The 16,669-nt window shown below is 37.4% G+C and overlaps 1 protein-coding gene across 3 annotated transcripts in view; it reads right to left on the bottom strand.

Annotated features, from left to right (window-relative positions):
* The window catches only part of LOC143857719 (MLO-like protein 9), a 30,084-nt gene that overhangs the window by 5,026 nt on the left and 8,389 nt on the right, over window positions 1-16,669 (bottom strand). For 2 of the 3 annotated variants that reach the window (XM_077368173.1, XM_077368172.1), the window contains exons 2-15: window positions 16,466-16,615; window positions 15,714-15,771; window positions 14,698-14,930; window positions 13,564-13,680; window positions 13,415-13,475; window positions 13,038-13,126; window positions 12,196-12,270; window positions 12,030-12,118; window positions 9,459-9,508; window positions 9,324-9,364; window positions 9,064-9,237; window positions 8,517-8,552; window positions 8,362-8,429; window positions 2,406-2,466 (exon numbers count right to left, since the gene is read on the bottom strand). In XM_077368173.1, the coding sequence (XP_077224288.1) occupies window positions 2,406-2,466; window positions 8,362-8,429; window positions 8,517-8,552; window positions 9,064-9,237; window positions 9,324-9,364; window positions 9,459-9,508; window positions 12,030-12,118; window positions 12,196-12,270; window positions 13,038-13,126; window positions 13,415-13,475; window positions 13,564-13,680; window positions 14,698-14,930; window positions 15,714-15,771; window positions 16,466-16,597 (1,284 nt within the window). In that variant the 5' untranslated portion in view covers window positions 16,598-16,615. The remainder of the gene's footprint in view (window positions 1-2,405; window positions 2,467-8,361; window positions 8,430-8,516; window positions 8,553-9,063; window positions 9,238-9,323; window positions 9,365-9,458; window positions 9,509-12,029; window positions 12,119-12,195; window positions 12,271-13,037; window positions 13,127-13,414; window positions 13,476-13,563; window positions 13,681-14,697; window positions 14,931-15,713; window positions 15,772-16,465; window positions 16,616-16,669) is intronic. The other variant, XM_077368174.1, reaches the window with a different exon arrangement.

Below are 16,669 nucleotides of genomic sequence, written 5' to 3'. Positions count from 1 at the left end.
CGGAAGACCACTGACCTTGTTTGAAACTGTCTCAAATCTGGTTTGGTAATCTGCTACAGTGGAAATCTGATGGAGTTTTGATAATTCCCCTTTGGGATCATCATAGAGGGAAGGGCCGAACCGTAATTGAATAGCGTCTAGAAAACCTTTCCAGGAATTCAAGAGGTTGTTAGCTTGTGCCCACTGATACCATGATAGAGCAGAGCCGTCAAGGTGAAACGACGCGATTGTCATTCTTTGTTCCTCTTGTGTGCTATAGTAATTGAAAAATTGCTCAATTTTGAATGTCCAGCCGACCGGATCGGATCCATCAAACCTCGGAACATCCATCCGGATAAATCGATTGAAGTTTGGTGGAATTGGAACAATGGCGTTCGCCGCGCTGTTGGAAGAGTTATCATTGGAAGTGGAACGTTGAAATTGTGGCTGTGGAGGGTGGAGCTGTAATTGTTTAATCATATTCACCAATTCTTCATGCTGCTGAGATTGAAGTAGCCGGATACAATTGAGTTGTTGTTGATGTTGCTTAAGTTGCTCGTCGATTTTGGCTTGCGCACGAGTACATTAGAGTTCGAAATCAATGAAAGCACCAAATGATACACTTCTCTGATATAAATCTCAGGGAGACTGGTAATAGTGAGGAAATTTCAGAGCTAGAAGAAGAAGAAGGGGAAGAAGAAGAAGAAGAGAGAATAAAGGAATTTTGTCTATTTGTTATCCTTTCTCTGATCTCGTACATGATTATAAAAGATCATTCCCTAACGGTTTGATTCTCTTCTGTTAGATGACAGTAACAACTTGCTTTCCCCCTTCTTTGTAAAAGACAGATTACAAAACATATTAGACTACTAATACTGATTTATCCTAATTATCTACTAATTATTTACTAATAAAATCCTTCATCCAAACAGAGGTTCGCTTGGTTCCTCTCCCCTGCTCATGACTTGCCTTTTCTTGTTGAGATTCCACCAGATTATCCATCACAGAGTCTTCCGTTATAATCTGTTGAGCTGCAGTTCTATCAAACCCATTATTGTTATCAACTTGTAAAGTTTAGTTCAGTGATTATCATAACACATCTTCCACGAGGAAAAATTTCTTAACAGACCATGCCAACTAGAGATATCAAAATGTTTATAAGCTAAACAAGCATGGCGAATTGACGACATTTCGAATGTACCCAGTTGCTTCATTTACTTGATAGAGCTAGCTCCAAACATAGCTCTCTCATCTCCTACTTCAGAATTTTCACTATTGTGTTACTTGTGTTATGGTACTGTTAGATTTTTAACTTTTTAGCCCTTCCTTTTTTGCACCTTTTTAACTGCTACTGTCTCAATGGCATGACATATGGTGCCTATCTTATACACAAGTAAAATTGTATAAATAATGGGCTTATAAAGAAAACCTTTCACAAAGTGATCTGTATAATATCCTAGCAAACCAGATGACAAGACCATAACGTGAAACGGAGCAAGTGCTGTATAAAGTATTTCAGTTAATACTCTGTCGCTAGAACATGGATGTGTGCAGGTGTAAGGGTCCTAGGGAAACCGGTGTGCCTTCTAAGTAAGGGCGAGGGAGCCGCTTTCTTCTAGGGTCGGCTTCCCGGTTAGCTTCTTAGTGCAATAATGCAGTATAAGTGCACACTCATTGGTTGCATTAATTTTTTTTAATGGCTTGGTTGCATTAAATATTTCAAGATATTATTAGATAAACTTTCATATATAAGATCATCCTAACCCATCCATTTGTTGAGGTCAAAATGGACAGACAGTGTTTGTCCACAAATCTGCCCATTTTGCCCTCCAGTTTTGGAGGGGTTAGGATGATTCAATGGAGCTGATTTTTGGTACACACCCTATCTATGATGGGGCCCTGCAAATGAATGGTTTAGATGACCACAAAAAATGTGGGACCCATGTGATTTCGCACTCGAGCGTACCTAAGGCTAGGTACACTCGAGTGTACAATCCTTTTCCTCATATATATATTATGTCCAAATACATATAAATTCAGAAGGATAAACAAAACACTGTAGAAACAATAGCAAATAAAAGGAGAAAGGAAACATAAGGTTCTATTAAAAATTGTCAATTGATAAAAGTCTTAAGTAAATAAAGTATCGCCTACATAGTTCACCGAATATCACCCCAATTTATCGACTATTAAACAATTATCAATTGTCACAGTTGTGATTAACAGAAGAGACAGACTGAATCTAAGTGATAAGGAAAAGAGACTTTGGAGGGACAATTAGAGTTTTCTACCAAAATGGTGGACTTTTTGGCTATTTTCTGGAACGGGTGGGTCCCAACAAAATTTATGAAAATTAATTTTCAATTTCAATTCAATCACATATCCAGAACAAGATACCTTAAAGGACAGAATATAGTAGAAAATACCTGAGACACAAGTGCGTAGAGCGGAAGTGTAACATAGCTGCACAAAAGTTGGACTAACACTCTGCACAAACCCGACAGTGTGAAGATCGAAATCATTAAAGGAAATACTGAATATATTGTAGTCTTTAGATGAATTTCAATGCAACTGAAGATGATTAAGCAGATGGTTTAAGCAAAATCACCGATGCACGGCATAGAAACACATGAATTGTTCCCAAAATTATTTACAAAAAAGAGAGAAAGTTTTAATTTTTGACAAGGAAACTCCTTAGTTGGATGTCAAGTTCCAGATGAACACAGCATTCTCACTGGTGAAATCCATGGGATATATCGTAATAAAAGAAGGTGCACATATGATGCCATGTGGGTAACATCACCACCATTGATACTCCATTAATAAGCCTTTTTTACCATCACCAACACAGGAAGTAAAGCAGTATAAACTGGGCAAGGATGCATTTGCTGAGGTAGATCACAACCATAAGGTTTGAAACAGTAACCTTAGAAACCAAGATATGGTGGCAAATAGAAGGCCATAAAGAGTAGCACTAAAATACATCCATGTAGAATCTCGTTTAAAAAATATATCCAAAAATGCGAAACAAGAACAATGGTAATCTTTGAAACATAAACTCTCATTATACAAAGGTTAGAAGCCTGCAAATAAACCATAGAGTATCAAGTGCATTTATTCTGGAACTCTTGCACAATAGCAACCCAAAACAAGGAAAAAGAATTAGAGGGTAATATTGCTGCTATATTGAGATGAAAATTTAGATGCACATTTCCCTAAAATGAAACTACAGAGAGCATTTTGCAAATGGACACAGCATATGAATGGGGAGAGCTGAGAACAGAAATCCGTGTCAAGCAGTTTTGCTTACTGTTTTGACCAGAGAAATGAAACATATTTCCATTCAATATGTGAAACATTACCTTAAGAAGTTTTTATCAGGGTAAAACCGTAAAAGTGATAAAAAAAAGAATGTAGGACTCGAACCAAAAAAGAAACCTGCACAGTTGGTCCATTCAATTACAATTGAGAACTATCTTTAAGAGTGCCTGTTTTTTATGTTCATCGAGATAATAAAAATAAAAATGGAGTGTATCATGTTATATTGAATCATATCTCAATATCTTTTAAGTGCTGTTTTTCACAATTTCATCAAGCCAAATAACAGAACAACATAATTGGTCCAGGCAAATATGATTGAGAACTATCTTTAACAGGGGCTGTTTTATGCTTACAATGGCCAGTGCCATGTTATAAAATTTTTGTACTATATGATTAGTGGAAATGTTCTCTAGTTTTGTGATATGACAATGCACTTGGATGAGCTGTCATTTATTTGTTCTTTCATTGTCTCATCAGCACCCATGTTCTAAAATTAAACACAGATGAAAGAAATAATGACACCATGTGAGTTAAAATAATACAATGAGGGTCAGTTTTGTTTCATTGAGAACTAGTCCAAATTGATCTTCATTTAAAGCCTCATGCCATGTAATATGCCCTTGAAAAGCCAATACCCATGCCCTCACTGTGTATACACATTTTTATTGACATTTTTGCCTAATGATACATTGATTGCGTACTTTTAGTGCATGGTTACGGTGTACGGCTTACGGAAAGGGAGGGTTAGCCGACCGCTCTTTTAACAAACACATGTCACAACTCTTGTTTGCAATGCTTTTCTCAAGTGAAGTGAAGTGAAGGGTTAATCCCTGAACGAACGTAACGATCCCAATAGATTGTTTGCACGTGTTCTTTTCTCAAGCGAGGTGAATTCATTTTGGGAGCGACATAAGGGTAATTGGGTCCCTTCAGTGATTGAGAGTGCATCCTTTTGGAACAAAGTAGGAGAACTAATGTTTTGGGTAGCCCCACTTCATCGTAAGATTTAATTCTCCAGATCTGTGCAAACCATAAATTATTATATCACCGGGACTGAGCAGGGGAAGCTAAGAAATCTGTATGGTTGCTATGTATGAGATGACTGTCTAAGCGGTATGATCTACCTCGGTCATGAGAGAAGGGGGTTCTCAGGCCACATATAAATGGTACAAGTATATTATACTGTCATTTAGAGAGTTAATGATTTGCTTAGTTTTGGTTGCAGAGATCCTAAGACCTGAGGAATCTAGAGACTCAGACGGATCATTTAGGTAGCTTTAGTTCATTAGAAGGGTGATCCCAACAGAGAGTGTTAAGAGAAAGAATTAGAGAAGAAAAGTAAGTTAGAGAGATGATCTCCCCCTCACTAATATATTTATTAATAATGGAGAAGCATAATTACATCTATGCCCTCGGGCTTATTACATATATCCAACACTCCCCCTCAAGCTGGAATGTAGATATTGTACATTCCTAGCTTGCTACAAATATCATTCAACTTTGACTTAGGCAAGGGTTTCGTAAATATGTCAGCTAACTGGTCCACAGATCGAGTAAAAGAAACCTGTATCTCTCCGTTATGAATTTTCTGACGAATAAAGTGGCAATCCACCTCTATATGCTTGGTTCTCTCATGGAAAACAGGATTGGTGGCTATGTAAATTGCAGCTTTATTATCACAATAAAGCTGCGCTGAAGAAGAACAAGGAAAACCAATCTTCGCCATGAGGGAACGTAACCAAAGGAGCTCCCCACTAGTATAGGACATAGCTTGATATTCTGCCTCAGTACTCGACTTCGAAACAACTTCTTGCTTTTTACTTTTCCAAGACACCAGATTGCCCCCAACAAATGTACAGTAGCTAGTGGTTGATCTCCTATCTGCTGGAGATCCTGCCTAATCTGCATCACAATAGCCTTCTATTCTTACATGTCCATTTTTCTTGAATAGTAGTCCTTTCCCTGGTGCTCTTTTCAAATAACGGAGAATTTGAACTACTGCCGCCCAGTGAGAGGTACGAGGAGCACTCATGAACTGACTGACTACTCCAACTGCATAGGAGATATCTGGGCGAGTAACTGTAAGATATATGAGCTTGCCAACTAGTCGTTTATATCTGCCAGGGTCTTCCAACAGATCTCCTTCCTCTGGAATAAGTTTCACACTAGGATCCATAGGCACAAATATAGGCTTTACTCCAAGATTTCCTGTTTCTTCTAGTAGGTCTATCACATACTTTTTCTGTGATAGAGATATTCCTTGAGAAGAATAGGCCACCTCCATCCCTAGAAAGTATCTAAGTCGACCTAAATCTTTTGTAACAAACTCTGTCTGTAAGAAACTCTTCAACCTTTGAATTCCTCCTGAGTTGTTTCCTGCAATAATGATGTCATCAACATACACAATCAGAAGGATGCATCCTGCAGAGGATTTATGACTGAATACTAAATGGTCTACTGCACACTATCTAAGACCAAAGCGAATAACGGCCTCACTAAATCGACCAAACCAGGCTCTTGGAGATTGTTTCAAGCCATATAAGGATTTCTTAAGGCGACAAGCAGAGGAGGACATCTCCCCCTGAGCAGCATACCCTGGAGGCTGCTCCATGTAAACCTCCTCTTGTAGATCGCCATGTAGAAAGGCATTCTTCACATCAAGTTGATGCAGAGGCCAACCATGATTAGCTACCATGGATAAGATGACACGAACTGAAGGAATCTTGGCTACAGGGGAGAAAGTCTCATGATAGTCAACCCCAAAGGTCTGAGTGTACCCCTTAGCAACCAGACGAGCTTTCAACCGTTCAACCTTGCCATCAGGTAAATACTTAATGGAGAAGACCAAACGACAACCAATTGGTCAAGTCCCAGCAGGAAGAGAAACAAGTTCCCATGTTTGGTTGGATCGAAGTGCCCCCATTTCCAGATCCATAGCAGCTCACCAGCCAGGATGTTCAAGAGCCTCCTGTAATGATTTGGGTAACTCGACAGAGGACAAGGAAGAAACAAAGGCTTGAAAAGAAGGCGTTAGTCGATCATAAGAAATAAACTGAGAAATAGGATGGGCTGTAGAATGAGACCGAGTACAAGAAGCAATGGGAGAATCAGAAGTAATAGCAGATGATGGTAAAGAAGATACCTTAGTAGGCATGAGTGGGACCTCGACTGTAGCAGACGATGGAGGATGAGAAGGAGGTGGAGGCCTCGTCTGCTGCACCCGTCGCTGATATTCTTTTGTAACGGGTGGGCGAACCACTGGAACTAACTACCTTCCCTGGAAAGTTGCAATTGAGACCTATCTCCTTGGGAGAGGTAAGGTCAGTTTTCTTCGTCAGGACCCCCCTCCACGTACGGACTCGTCCTTCACCCGTTGGGAAATGGAAGATGCCTTGATTCGTAGTCTTCTATGGCAGAGCATGACGCCTGCCATTTCATCCACGATGATTCTCCTTCCCACCGCGAAGGAGATTTAGGGCTAGGTTTAGGACTTGGGAGAGATGAAGATGAGAATGAGGAAGGGGTTAGGGAGAGATAAGGAGGAGGATGAGGAAAGGGGTTAGGGTTAGGGTTAGGGTTGAGGAATGGAGAAGATGGAGGCTAAGGGGTTTCCCTAGGGATCAAAAACCCTAGGGCTCTGATACCATGTTGAGAGAAAGAATTAGAGAAGAAAAGTAAGTTAAAGAGATGATCTCCCCCTCACTAATATATTTATTAATAATGGAGAAGCATAATTACATCTATGCCCTCAGGCTTATTACATATATCCAACTATATCCAACAGAGAGAAACACCACAATGCTTTGGGTCATCAGAGGGGCCACAGTTTGCGAAAATGGAATCCCAACAATTATATTTCATTTATCCTTATAGGTAATATTTGAAAATGATCAGATTTGACAAATTTAAAAGCAGACACAGGCGCACTTCTTCAATAATATTTCTAGTGAATTTTCCAAAATTATGTATCATTTTGGAGGCTCATTTTGAGAGGTTTTCAAAAAATTGGTTAAATTCTTATCGGACCAGAAGCACAGAAGTACAGAACAACTCATGGAGCACTGATAGAGGCAGGATCATTCATAGAATGCAATAGGAGGTGAGGATAGGCACCATGTGCAGATAACCAAAGATGAATTGGACCTAAATGTAACTTGCTAAAGTTAAGGCTAAATTACTCCCAAGGGCATTAATGTTAATGGGGCCTTGTTATGTCTGCACGGGTGGGGGGCAACCGAGGGATTTATTGTAAGATTGGATAAGTCCAAGCAATTCCACCCTTTTGCTTTTCTAGACTAGGTTTAAAACTGAAAGTCATTAGCCTATAAAAGGAACAGGCTCCCACAAGCTTGGGATATTTATGAAAAAATTGTGGACCCCCTTAAGAGGAGTTTGGGGAGTGAGTTGAAGTCCGCAAGTGGGAACAAAGTCTTAAAGGGAAGGGGAGGTTAAACTGCTTGGGGATTTTATAAACTTGAGAACCTCTACCTTTTGTAATTCAAGTGATTTTCAATTCAATATAAGTACCCTTAGTTCATAACCATTAATCATATTTTTGATGTACTATTCTCCACGAAATCATGGTCCCAAGAAGATCCTAGAAAAGCTGTTCAAATTTCTCTTGAATATCAATGGATATTTTACACCCAATGATGGACTCATATTTAAAAGCTTTGGAAGCACTTTGGAGGCCTCTATTGTATATCCTAAAAGCACTGATATAATGGTGTCTTGGGTTGATGAAAGGAAACTTTTCAAATATTGTAAGTTTCCTTGACAAATTTGGACAGGCTAGTCATTTTCTCCATGTGGAAAACTCATATGGTTGAACTTTACACCAGTGCTACAAGGAGGCATAATAAACTCTGACTCAGATGAATGGTTTTCTGCCACTATCAGAGTGTAATAATGATAACATATTAAAAGCAATCCACTCCTTCACACACATCTGGGCCCTCAGCCAGCCAGGAGATCAGTGGCATAAATATTGAAAACAGCTTATTATATTCTCATATTGTGGGAAAAAAGAAAAGAAAAGAGTAAAAACAAAACAAGGCTTACCCAAGAACGACTCTTGCAATGATAAACATGAAATTTTCGTGGAAGCAAGATTTCAGCCCAAACTCGTACTGCCAAAAAAAAGGAAAAATAAGAAATTATAGGTAATCGTGACAATACAAATATTAATGATAAAGAAAAGGAAAGTAGATCTTTACCCATATCCATAAGAAATATGTTATTTGGAATGCATTCTGCATACATATTTAAGAAGACAAGCCGTCAGGATCTTGCAATTGTAATTACTTAAATTAAAATGCTTAAATGTCAAGCCTCGTAGCTGCAGGAGAAAGATTGAATAGTATAGAAAACAAATGGGAATATTGAAGTAAGAAAATCCGGGCTACTTATTTTTTGGCTGGCTTGAATATGTTGGCATTCCAAAGCTGTTACATATTTTTCCTTTCAAAAAATTATCTGTTTCTAGCGTCTATCGAAGGCAAGGTTTAAAATTTCAGTTTCGGTGTCAGTTTCGTCAATGCCAAAACCGAAATTTTGGCCGAAACACCGCAACTCGGTAATTAAAAAAAAATTCCGGCCCTGTTCGAACCCAAAAATTTTGGAAAAAAATAGAAGAAAAATAGAAATGACCAAAATTTCGAAATTTCGGTCGACATGTGGGCCGACACCGAAGTCATGTACTTGTCAGCTTTGGATTTCGGCCAAAATTTTGAACCATGATCAAAGGAAAGTAACAAATGATACCTGAAACAGTGAGAAATGGATGAGAAATAGAACTAATGTAGGGCGACCGAACCAAAAATGTTTGTCTCCAAGTTGCACCAGAGGAATTCCTTGAACCACTGCATGCTTTTCTTCGATTTCAAGAGCCATCCTTGTGATGATAGCTTGCAATTTCGTTCCAACTGCCAAGATTATCTGCACCCAACCAAAAGGTCAAAACCGGTGACTGAACTAAAGGATGGGGTTATAATGTAATGTTTTTGGGACCAAAAATTTCTTACTAGTAGGGGAATTATGGATAACCAAAACAATGCTTGTGACCCTGAAAGAAATAAAACGACCAATAATCCAGACTGATATTTATTAGGACATACTGAACAACACATAAAAAGTAATGTTGTGGGGAGGCAACTCACCATGAACATTAACAAGGAAAAAAATCACAGCTGAAGCCCATAGTATGGGACTGCTCCGGCATCAAGAAGAAAATTAAGTCAGAGGGATACAAAAGTTATGGTATCATTAAGTAGTATATGAAGCAAAAGCAAGCATGTAACCAAAAAGAGCCATGAAAAACAGAAGGTTACTAGATCTCATCAGTTTGTTGCATGTGTGTGTGTGTGTGTGTGTGTACAGAGAGAGATGAAATAAAAGCGAAAAAGTTGAAACAACCCTGTTTTTCTGTTGGTAGATCTGAAAATCCTATCAAATGATCTCCAAAAATGATGAACTTTCACAGATGCATAGCCATTGAGGAAGCGACCCAAATCCAAGAATTCATCACCGCTGAAAACACCTGTTGACATCAGCATTTGCACAATGGTGATGTCAGCATAAGTGCAACAGGCCTAGGGTTATTCCCTTGTTGCATCAGCTGTTTTTTTTTTTTTTTTTTTTTTTGCTGCTTTAGATCCACTACAAATAGCTATAATTCTAAGTAGTTTTGTGTATCTAAGGTTTGATGTAAGAAGAACAAGGAGAAAGAAAGGAAGGAGAGAGAGATTAAGAGAGACGCGAGAAAGGGAAATTAGAGAATATGTAGAACTCTCTAATCCCAACTTATATTTATATGGTGAGAATTAAAAATGAAAGTAAATAAATATCCCTGTTGGGCGAACTAAAAATAACATCAAAATAAGACATAATAACAAAACTAACAATGCTGAAAAAGGCCTAGCATGGCTCACTAATGCGCCATAGACACGACTGTGCCCCTATCATGAGAGGTGGTCTGATTTCCCTGTGATGCTCTCACCTGATAACGCCGATGCCTTTGTGGACATTGAGCATCTCCATCAATCAGCTCCAGAATAGGAAACACTTGGACCTCATCAAGAATAGATCCTATTAGATTGGCATTTTGACAACCTAACCCATCCTGACCAACCTTGTACCTCGGACACCAGACTCGCCCAAACTTCGTAAATATCCACCTTCTCTTCAACCCACTCTACAGTTATTAGAAAAAATATTGACTTTTTTGTAATGATAGTAAAAATACTGACAATGCCATTTATTTAGTCCTACCTGACTTCACATAGCCACTCATGATACTTTGAGAAGTGCAATATTCGAATGGAGAACTCGTGTCCCTCGAGCACAAACACATTAGCACTAGGAATTCACAACACTTTGCTTACACTATGTAACTCTAAAAGATAGTGGAGTCCATAGCTCCAAGCTTTTGCTCTTTGCCGCCTTGCTTTCAAAGCAGCTCATGCCCCATGCAAGACTCATGCAGTCTCAGGCAACACGAACAAAGTTTTGCATCTATGCTTCTGATGGAAATCAATACATTAGCCCCAGTTGGTCCACTGGCCTTGTCTTCTCTTGGCCCACTGGCCTTTTCATGTGCCAAACTACTCTGACTCTCTCAACTAAAATTTTCAAGTTGACAAAATTTGGATAACATTAAGGTCAACTAAACTTTGCTACAAAGCTGTGATATGATTCTCACTCTCTCTCTCTTTTTGAATGGTTAGATTCCTGCTCTCTTGTGCCTCCGCACTTAAGATGTACCACTCATGATAATGACAACTGTTGCAACCACGCCAAGTATCGACATGTTCGATATTAACACTCCATGCACTAAGGTGCCCAACTCAACTATGGATCTCCAGTTATTACAATATACGAAAATGTTCATTTCCCAACATTATACGAAACTTTCAAGCCATTTCCTCCCTAAAAGTTATCAGAATATACGAAAAATGTTCATTTCCATGTAGGAGTACAGCACTGCTAGTAAAGATTATTATTGTCAGGACTTTGAAAAAGCAGTCAAAATTCAATTTTCCCAACATTTCCAGGAGTCTAAAAAGGAAGTACAGTTGGTGCAGAAGGTTCTTGAGACATGCGATGAACAAAGTCGTGTTAGTGCATAGTGGTATGAAATGCGATTGATGCAGGACATCCAAAACTTTTGGTTAGAAACATATTGTATATACACACCCTCCAATCCTGTCATAAATTCATAATGTTAGTGGTGTGAAATGCGATAAGGATCATTGAATTTTGACACGTGTTTTATTTTCCATTTCCTTTTTCTTCCTTCTCCTATGTTGTGCATACATTTAGTATTATAAAGTATATGTACTCTGAACAATATTTTCTAAGGTACTCTCTTTTATCTTATATCACAAGATTTTACTATTAGGTTTTACAAATAAGAGATTATAAACTACCAACGTATGAACAATGCTGGTTCCTGATTTGTTATGAGAGATTATAAATTTATGGAGCATTAATTATGAGAACTCCAACTGTAGCTGTTTTCACGGGTTTCTATAGCATAGAAATATCAGTACTTCCGCCGCCTTATACCTAACCCTAGTGGGGGGCAATGGGCTTTGACTTACAAACTTACTTAAAAACTCAGAAAACAACCAGAGAAAGAAAGAGAACAAGAGACTTGGATTTAAGGAAAATAAAAAACAAATATCCGGCAAAAATATGAAAGCATCTATTTTTCTTCATTTTGTGTGTACCTGATCCCCACAATTACTTTGAAATCATCCTCTAATGACCTTTTAATGTACTTTTGGAAGTCAAACTTACTGTCAGGAGCTAAATGGACCTATAAAATGAAACGTTCAACAAATTACACATTATACCACGTGGATGCTGTAAAAATCTGTAGTTAAAGAAACTCACAGCAACGAATCCATGGCGCATGGTCAAGTAATCAGCCTTACGAACAGATCTGAAAAATTGACGAAAGAAACTCACCTACAAGAGATGAATGGTAGATGTCATATTGATCTGAAAATTTGACATTAAATAATGCAAATCATACACAAGTAAGGAATATTAGAAAAACCATCAAAATCCATTTGAAATCTGTTAGAAAGTAATGGATATCACAGATTTACAGGCGTACACACTATATGGAATTTTTTATTCGGAAATGAACATTTTTGTTAATCAGATACGTGAAATGTATGAAAGTGCCCTATTATTAGACATGTTGTTCATAAACACGTTACTGAAGCCTATGTCACAAATATCTCTCCCTGGAATTCCTGGGCAAGGGAAAATCTCATGATATATTAATCTTTTTTTATTTTTTTCGGGTTTATAACGGGAAAAATGATCAAATATAATTATTTAAAAATACATAAATTAAGAAAAAATATAGTAAAAATTTTGTGAGAATATCATAAAAATTTCGTGATCTTATCATTATATTATCGCGATAAATGAAAATATCGCTATAATTTTTTATCTTCTCGGGATTATTCTGGGACTTTGTCGTTTTATCAAGATACCGTGATAAAATCACTATATTTTGAAAATATCGGAGATATTTGTGACATAGACTGAAGACACCACTATCCTTTTTGTTAGGCCAAGCTATAAATACTGAACTGCAAAACAGGGTAACATCCAGGAGAGGAAGGTATGAGATAATGTCATATTTGGATATGCATGTTTTTGTCTGTACATGTATACATTTACCGATAAAAAAATTATGAAAGCAATGCCAAAATTCTTACAACATAGAATGAGACTGGAATCCTGAGCCAGATACTTCTGTGTGCCCTCACGAAAGATGTCTCATGAGCAAATCTGAATCTTGCAGGATCTGAATGGCAGTATTAAAAAAGACTTTAACTATGATGATAAAGGAGATTGAAGTGCTTGAAAAAACACAACTTCAAAAAAAAAAAAAACTTCCTGTTCATTTTTAATTGGTTTGTAAGAGCTTTTTGGGAACTGTAATAACCCTTGACAGCTCTTTAAATAATAAAAGACAAGATGGGTTAGTGCAACTATCAAACCATGGTTGTGCTGATATCATTTCCCAATAGAAAAGGTGGTGTGAGAGATCAGAAAAAAGTGGATAAAGATGGTTCTATAGTCCAATGAATACCATTAAAGAACTGGTAAGTAAGGGATGTAGTCTCCTTCTCCCATTCTTTCCACCCACGGATCTGCATGAAATAAGAGGTAACTTTTTCTAAATTTAAATTTCCAATAATTAGGAAAAACCATAGAAATATTTCCAAATTTCAAATCAACCTTTAATCTTCCAAAGGCCATTGTTAGAGCACTATATGCTACATGAAAAACTGCTAAGAAAAATATGAAGATGTGCAACTGATGTATCCCATTTGTAGAAACAAGAGGCACCTTCCCCTGTTGATAGGATTGCATTAGTAATCATAAAAGGAACAGAAAGCATTAATAAGGTCCAATACACAGTATACATTTCATATAGCACAAAATTGAATGCAATTAAACTTCAAATCTGATATTCAAGATTGACCAGTGGTAAGAAACTAGATATTTATCCAGTGACTAGCCTATCAAAGAGCCCTCTGTTTGTCTTACGTTAATATGCATAAACCTGCAAGCATATTTTCTCCCTTGAAAGAATAACCTCCAAAAATACAAAGTTCAATCGGACATTTCAGATGCGATGCCATGAACACTGACCTAAAATATTTTTCTAATAAAAAATCAAATTAGTATTTCCTAATTCTTTTTCTGGTGCCACTTTTTGAGTCTTAAGGTCCCCCAGGTTTATATGATGAATAGGAATTTTATTTTTCTTTAAGGGTCTGCGTCAAATCCTTTTTACTTCTCATCTCTTTTGATATTTATAGGAAAAGATTTATAATTGACTTTCAAATAGGATGACCTAGGCCCAGCTGGTTTCCATAGAACAATGCATGGGGCCACAGGAAATTTGTTCTTATTTCCACAGATAATCTTGAAGCTTATAGTTTGTACTTGAATCTTCAAATGCATCTAAGTTTTTTATATGGGATCTACAGTTTTTAGAACAATTTTTGAGTTATTCAGTGTTAGTGGAAAGCAGTTCCAAATATATAACAAGCAGGTGACTAGTTCCCTCCCCATTCACATTCTAGATAGTACGCATGTTCTGTGCAGTGCCTAAAAACGCGGATGCGACACGGAACGCAGCCGAAGAAGATCCTAGCTGACTTGGCACGATGCGGTTGAGTACTTGGTTGAACGTGGCTGAGTACTTGGTCAATGCAGTCATAATTCAGGACAGGCATGCATATCCTTGTAAAATAATTTCTAATGTTTCCATAAAAATTCCCAAGAACAATCTAAATTTGAACCCCCATCAAGCAACTAAACCTCACTAAATGATAATGATGCAGCACGAGAAGAGTTACTTACAGTTTTACACTTATAAGTTGACCCACCAGCTAAAACCCTACGCGGTGAACTCAAATTCGCAAAGGAATCATCCCATAAAAGCATTCGCCGATTTTCCTCAGGTTTATTAGTTATCTCCTTCCTGAGTCCACACGGCAACATTGTATCTGCGGTTTTCTTTGGGATACAGATTTTGGCAATGTAGCTCTGTCCGATTGTCAGAAGCAAAGAAATAAAACCAAGAACCATCAGCTCTGCAGTATTCCAAAAGGAAAAAGAAAATAAGTTAGCCACCGGTTTCTCTTCCAAGTAGAAACAGCAATTGTTAAAGTATAAAAGATTAAATAACGCCATCTCCGACAGCTTAAGCTTTTGGAGTAATTGGTTGTTTCACATGGTATCAGAGTTATTGAACTTCTTGATATTGAGATTCATATCTAATGGCCAACCCAAAAGAGGGGCCACATGTGCCACGTGTAGGCCAACCCTAAAAAGAGAGGCCACACATGAGGGGGAGTGTTAAAGTATAAAAGATTAAATAACACCATCTCCAACAGCTTAAGCTTTTGGAGCAATTGGTTGTTTCACAGAATCACAGCAATAAACCTGACAAAAAAAAAAAGGATCACCATGAACACATTCATTTTCATGGTTTATCCTAATCATGGTTTTAAATTTCGACCGAAATCTGAAATTTCGGATTTCGGTGAAGACTGAAACGAAATGGTACCGAAACCGGAATTTCCAAAATTTATAATTAAATAATAATTTTTTATTCCGTGCACTAATTTCGATCGAAATTTCGTCCCAAAAATCCGGGATTTCGTGGGCCAATCCGAAATTTCGGGATTTCGGCTGAAATTTTGGTTTCGGATAACTCCGAAATTTTAGCCGAAACCGAAATTTTAAACCATGATCCTAATCAGTGAGCAATGCTCAAAGTGAGCAACACTTGAACAAAATAAAAAAATGCAATAACTATCAGAAAAACCGACTGAGCCCAAGTTGAATCATAAAAACCCGGGTTGTGTTCTTACCAGTTTTAACCTTCTCAAGAGCTTCAAACAGAGCCTTCTTACGTCTTTGCATAAACGACTGAAATTAATACTCACATATGCAACATTACAAAACCTTCAAATTTTATTGAAATAAGTGACATCATAACTTTACTAAGGCAGCAACCTAAGTGTTAGAAAATAAAAATAAAATCTCCTTAACATCTAAATAAACAAAGAAATGAACATTACAGTTAAAACGATTAAGTAAGAAAAAACAGTCAACATCACCTCAAAATCTCAACACTGCACTAACTGAACTCAAAACCCTATTGAGCAATAATCCGAAATGGAAATTTTTTCCCTCTGGCAACTAAGAATTAAAAAAGAAAAAATGAATAAATAACCAAAACCTCAACCTTCTATGCAAAAAATCCAATAATAAAAAACTGAAGAACCAAGACCAGAAAATCAATAGAAACCTTTCCCTCACTCCGTTGAATGAAAAAACCAAACACCTCTACCCAAAATCTAAACAAAAAAGAATGGGAAGTTTATTAAATCTTGAACCACTTAAATGACACCAAACCAACATAAACACCCATCATTATAACTCTTTATGAAATCCAAAGATCCAATCACTTTTCCTTACCTCACCAATAAAATCAAATCCAAATTATAAAAAAATTGCTACAAAAAAACACAACATTTTTCCAAATACCCACATCTAAAACCAAAATATTTTACTTATAAATTCAAATGAAAGAGAGAGAGATCAGTCATTTACTCATTACCTCTCCAAGCCTATGAAGAACCTTCTCCAATATAACAGAGACTAATATAATAACTGTAACAACGGCAGCAACTGCCCATGTGGGTGTCTGATCAAGTTCCCTTGCAAGACTGTCACTACTTCCTCCTGCCATGATTATAGCCCGGAAAATCTGCAGAAAAAATAGAACCGCTCTATCATGATCTACAGAAAAAATCCAGAATGA

This window comes from Tasmannia lanceolata, unplaced genomic scaffold, assembly GCF_043159265.1.
Source record: "Tasmannia lanceolata isolate RefF3 unplaced genomic scaffold, GAP_Taslan_0.1 ptg000025l, whole genome shotgun sequence".
Taxonomy (NCBI): Eukaryota; Viridiplantae; Streptophyta; class Magnoliopsida; order Canellales; family Winteraceae; genus Tasmannia; species Tasmannia lanceolata.
The sequence above is the reverse complement of the archived record's forward strand: the minus strand, read 5'-3'. Positions and strand labels throughout refer to the sequence as shown.